Source organism: Arachis hypogaea, chromosome 19 (genome assembly GCF_003086295.3).
Source record: "Arachis hypogaea cultivar Tifrunner chromosome 19, arahy.Tifrunner.gnm2.J5K5, whole genome shotgun sequence".
In the NCBI taxonomy this organism is placed as follows: Eukaryota; Viridiplantae; Streptophyta; class Magnoliopsida; order Fabales; family Fabaceae; genus Arachis; species Arachis hypogaea.
This window is the reverse complement of record NC_092054.1, coordinates 14,132,051-14,137,445: the sequence shown is the minus strand read 5'-3', so window position 1 is coordinate 14,137,445 and position 5,395 is coordinate 14,132,051. Positions and strand designations below refer to the sequence as shown.

The window sequence follows — 5,395 nt, the reverse complement described above, 5'->3', positions numbered from 1 at the left end:
TTACTTTTCGTTTAAGATTACATGCTTGCCAGAATTTAACAAAATTGTTGGCCCTAAACTTTTCCTTCTCTATATTTTCAAAAGTTCGACTCTCGTTAGTCCTTGAAAAATCTTTCATTTCTTAATCGTCAATGGTGTACTGATGTGAATAGTTAAATGCTATCTCTTATAACACCAAGAGCGTAGCTACAAGAGTACGATGACTTATTTGTGTTTGGAATTTAAAGTTGATTTTCAAAAAGATTATTATTTATTAACAAATATAACAAAATAAATTGGGATAATTCTGTAATTGTTTTTGGCAGCTCTATCAAATGGAACAGTTGTAAACAGTGCCATCAAATAGTTTGCCTAATATCTAAATCTCTGCTTAGCAAAACTACAATTTGAACGTTCCGTTCACCTTATTCCTCAACAAACGGAACATTCCCTATTCGTCACGGTTTCTAGAATCCCACGCGTATTTCAATTTCAAACCCCACAATTTGCTGTCTTGTGCTCACGTTCCCAACTGTTCTGTCTGTTCATATACCTTACAGTCTTACACCAACATAAACACGCTACAGTTATTAAAAATGTTACCACGTCACCGTCACACCCACACATGTCAATTTTCAGCACGTTAAGTTCACGTTAACTCCGTGCCCCTTCCAAAGTTCAAACCTATATAAGCATCAAATTCTTGCCCAACAAGAATGGAAATAACCTCAGCCACCAAAATAAAATCCCCGCTCTCTCTCTCTCTCTCTCTCTCTCATCTCTCTCTTACACTCAAACGCACAGCAAAAACCAGCTGAAATAATAATAAAAAAACTCTGCTTCAAGAATCATTCGGTCATCTTCCGGTTCCCGGTGATTACATCATGATCGACCACGGCGACGGCATCTTACCGTCACTTGATTTCGAGAATCTGAAAGTAATAAGCGCCGTGGGGCGCGGGGCGAAGGGAGTGGTGTTCCTAGCGAGAGCCGGTGACCGGTCATGCAGCGAGTGTTTGGCTCTGAAGGCTATATCGAAGGCTCTGATTCAGAAGAAGGAAGAGGCTTACGGAGAGTATAAGAGGGTTTCATTCGAACTTGAAGTGCTACGTCGTTTTGATCACCCGCTTTTGCCGCGGTTGCGAGGGGTTTTGGAAACCGATGGAATCGTTGCCTTCGCCATGGATTTCTGCCACGGTGGCAACCTCCATTCTCTCAGGAAGAAACAAACTGAGAAAATGTTCGCCGATGACACCATCAGGTACCTTAGCTTTGCTATTGTTAGCTTTTTATTTTTTCAAGTTAAACTGAATGCAATTATTTATATTTTAAAACTTATTTTTAAATACTATATCGTTTTCTATCTCTTAATTTCTTTTAATCTCTTTAGTTAAGAAAAGTTTCCTTAACCTCTCTTATATCGGATACAAAATACATATATTATTAATAGTTTAAATCTTATAAGTATTGTTTTAGTTATTTTTATTTGATTATGTCCATTCAATTAGGAGTTTAATTATTGAGATACATAAATGGCTAATTTTTAAGTAAGCAACATATATAGTTCTTGTATAATATTAAATTTTATAAAAGTATCGGAATGACTTCTATCTTTGTATTATTATTGTTATTGCTTCATTCTAGATATTTTGTGAAAATTAAAGGATTTAATTTGTATAAAGTATAAACTAATTAAATAAGAAGTTCCGTATTTTACGCCAATAAGAAGTTATCATAAGATTTTCAAAAAAAAAAAAAGTTTTTTAATATCATAAAAATGATTCAATTAAACGAGCAGTGTAAAATATTTTTATATTAAAGTGTATGAATGATTATTAAACTTAAATTACACAAGTGCAAGTTATTTTTCGTTTCTTTTATTTGAAAATTCGGGTTTTTCTTTTGTTGGGTTGGTGGACGCGTATTTCTAGTTATTCTGTTACTTAACTACCAAGTGAATTTTCTCTCTATATCAATAAATAAATAAATAAATAGATTTTATTTCATCTCCTTGCCGTCTAGTTTTGACTTTTGAGTTTTGACTATCTCAAAAGTTTAACAATTTAACGACTTATTTATCAAAATAAAAATATTATTTATATATTAAAAATTAGTTTATTACATATTTATTTATAATTATATAAATATTTGTGATATTTTAATATGTATTTTATATAAATAAAATTAAATTTTAGTATATAAACATTAAACATGTAATTGCCATAAATTGTAATTTAATATGATTTATTAATGAATATAGGGAATTAGTCAAACAAGTCAAAATTTCCATTATTTTATTTGCAACAAATTGAAAGCAATAGACCGGTGTTGTGATTCTAGAAGTTGTGCCCCAATAGCCACCTTTTTTAATGTCTCCCTTCGCTGCTTGCTTGCCGAGCAAGTTTGGAAAAGTAAAAACAATTCAAAATTCCTATTTTTTTTTGCGTCGCAAGTCTAAAGAAAGTGGTCTAAGTTTTACACTGCTTTCTTTAATTTAACAACCATACATTCATAAAACATATTCTGATTTGTACTTTTTCTTTTGTTTTCTTCTTCTTCTCTCTTTTATTAAAGGTTTTACGCGGTGGAATTAGTCCTAGCTTTGGAGTACTTGCATGGTTTGGGAATAGTGTATAGAGACCTAAAGCCAGAAAATGTTATGATCCAAGAAAACGGTCACATAATGCTCGTAGATTTTGATCTCTCCAAGAAGCTGAAGCCAAAATCTCCTCAATCAACGAGTCACAAATCGTCGAGTCCTAACTCGTCGGCGAAGAAACCCGCAAGGAAGCGGCGGTTGTCGTGGCTTAACATAAACTGTAACTCTGGCATCTTGCCGTGCGAGTTGGACTCAGTAGAGCCGCAACCTGAGTCAACTCGTCGGGGTGAGTCAGACTCAGTGGAGAAATCGAACTCGTTCGTTGGAACGGAAGAGTACGTGGCACCTGAGGTTGTCGCAGGGCAGGGTCATGGTTTCGGTGTTGATTGGTGGTCACTCGGTGTCGTTTTGTATGAAATGTTATACGGAACGACGCCGTTTAAGGGCGAGAATAGAAAAGAAACGTTTCTTGGGATATTAACGAAGGAGCCTGAGCTGACGGGGGAGAAGACTGCGTTACGAGATTTGATTGGTAGGTTGTTAGAAAAGGATCCTGATCGTCGGATCACAGTTGGCGAGATCAAGAGTCATGATTTCTTTAAGGGAGTTAAGTGGGACACGGTGTTGCAAATAGCGAGACCACCTTATATTCCTTGTAATGAGGTTGAAGACGCAGTGGGGCTTAGCAAACAGGAAGTGGAGATTTTTGTTCATGGAGTGTTTTTTCCTGAGGGAAATGATGATAGAAGAGAGAAAAATGAGAAAGTGGAGGAAAAGAATGGTGGAAATGAGGAGAATAATAGTAACAAGAAAGTGTGGTCTGACAAGTTGAGTCATAGACCCACTCAGAATGATGATTTTTTAATTTTTTGATTTAATTTTTCATTTTTGTTAGATACCTATTTTAATTACTTTATCTAATATAGATGCAGAAGATATAGGGCTCAATTTTAATTACTTCAATGAGATATTTAAGTACCTTTGGTCTTATCAAGGAGGATGCCATGTTGTATATAAATTGAAACAAGGAGAGTTCTTTGGTGGCTCCAAGTCCTTTAATTGAATTCTAAAAACCATTATTTTATTCAATCAAAGCAGTTTGTGATGATGTTTGGTACTAATCTTTCAAAACAATTGCATATCTTAGTTTCTGTTAGTAATGTAAATCACACATGAAGTTCATACATAAAAATATTATTCCATTTTTATCCCTAAGTTGTCTTACTTAAGAAGAATGTATCCAATTCATAGTCATAAACTACTTAAAGGTGGTACAAGATGGAGCGATTTCAATTTTCAGAGACACTACTACATGCAGCCACACTCATTTCAGTCATTGGCTCCAAGTTAACATGACACACATGGGCATATTCCAACTATGCACAGTACATTATATATATATATATATATATATATATATATATATATTGTATGTAGGGGCATACTCCTTGAATAACACAAATGCCCCCACATTGTTTTGTTCGGCAAGCAAAACTATAAGAAATTCCTTATTTTCGAGGCAGACATAACTTGGCTTTTTTTTTTTTTGTTATTGGAGGCATGCACGTGATGTGATGTGCTGTGTTATGGGGTATAGTGATGTTAAATTTAAGATGTGGGGCAGTTTTTTTTAATTTGTGCTTTAACAAAACAGACCATGAAAGTTGTTTTAAAAAAAAATATTATGGTCAAATTGGATGGTCCAATTTGCAAGGGAAAAATTTTGAATTTTGGAAGAAGCAAATCGGACCGTCCGTATTGTACAAAAAAGTTTTTTTTTTTAAATAAAACGAAAATTAGACCGTTCGATTTATCTGAGAGTACTCGTACGATCCGATTTGTAGCTTTCTAATACTACACGCTTGTGTTTACAGTTGCTTCTCTATGTTGCTATCCTACATCATTACCTTCTCCGTAATAAAATTAAAAAGTGACATAACTTTAAAGATTATTCCAATAAACTAGGGTAATTCACTTCAATAAATTGTTTGAAAATCAAAATTACATAAATGTTTTAAATTCAAATTGGTTACACTAAATCGAAATAATCAAATTCGATTTAGCCAGAGAGATGAAACTTTCATAATAAATCGACACAAGTAAGTTTGATTTACTTGGTTTTGTAAGTATAAATCGAATGAAATGTATTCAATTTACATTTTTTTTTACGGTAAGACAAAAGCGAAGAGAGCAGAACAAATTTGCAACAAGGTAGAACCCATCCTGTAATTCAACCTCAATTCATTATTATATTATTTTTTTTACTTTAATTTGCTTTCAATGCAAGTATACATCATATCGGATTAGTTTCATGCTATTTTACATGATAAAAATGTCAAATTTTATTTGACACGACTGGCTACAATGCAATAATAATCCACCTAATGTTTTATTAATTTTTACTGAATTCTTTACTTACTCTGCAAAACATATTAACATTATTCTTCTTGATTAAAACTTAAATAAAAGCAAAGTACATATATATATATATATATATATATATATATATATATATATATATATATATATATATTCTCAACAAAATTTTAAATGTATAAAATATATATTAAAATATAAATTATACATTAAACATGAATTAAATAATATATATTTATATATAAATACATAATTATTAATATATATTCTATACACTAAGTATGAGTATTTCATTGAATACATAATTCTTAAGTCTTGGTTGGGGGCTCTCTCTTTGTTTTAACCATTTAGACATTTCGGTGCAACCATGAACTGTTATGATCATGATGGTATTTTTGTACCAACCATTTCTACACATACAATTATATGATTACAAAGGAA

At 32.4% G+C, this 5,395-nt stretch overlaps 1 protein-coding gene across 1 annotated transcript; it reads left to right on the top strand.

The window, feature by feature from the left end:
• Positions 1-416: 416 nt before the first annotated feature.
• On the top strand, positions 417-3,699 carry LOC112776656 (serine/threonine-protein kinase OXI1). The gene is made up of 2 exons (XM_025820885.3): positions 417-1,240; positions 2,554-3,699. The coding sequence occupies exons 1-2, from the start codon at positions 864-866 to the stop codon at positions 3,449-3,451; spliced, it is 1,275 nt and encodes a 424-aa protein (XP_025676670.1). The 5' UTR covers positions 417-863; the 3' UTR covers positions 3,452-3,699.
• The last annotated feature ends 1,696 nt before the right edge of the window (positions 3,700-5,395 follow it).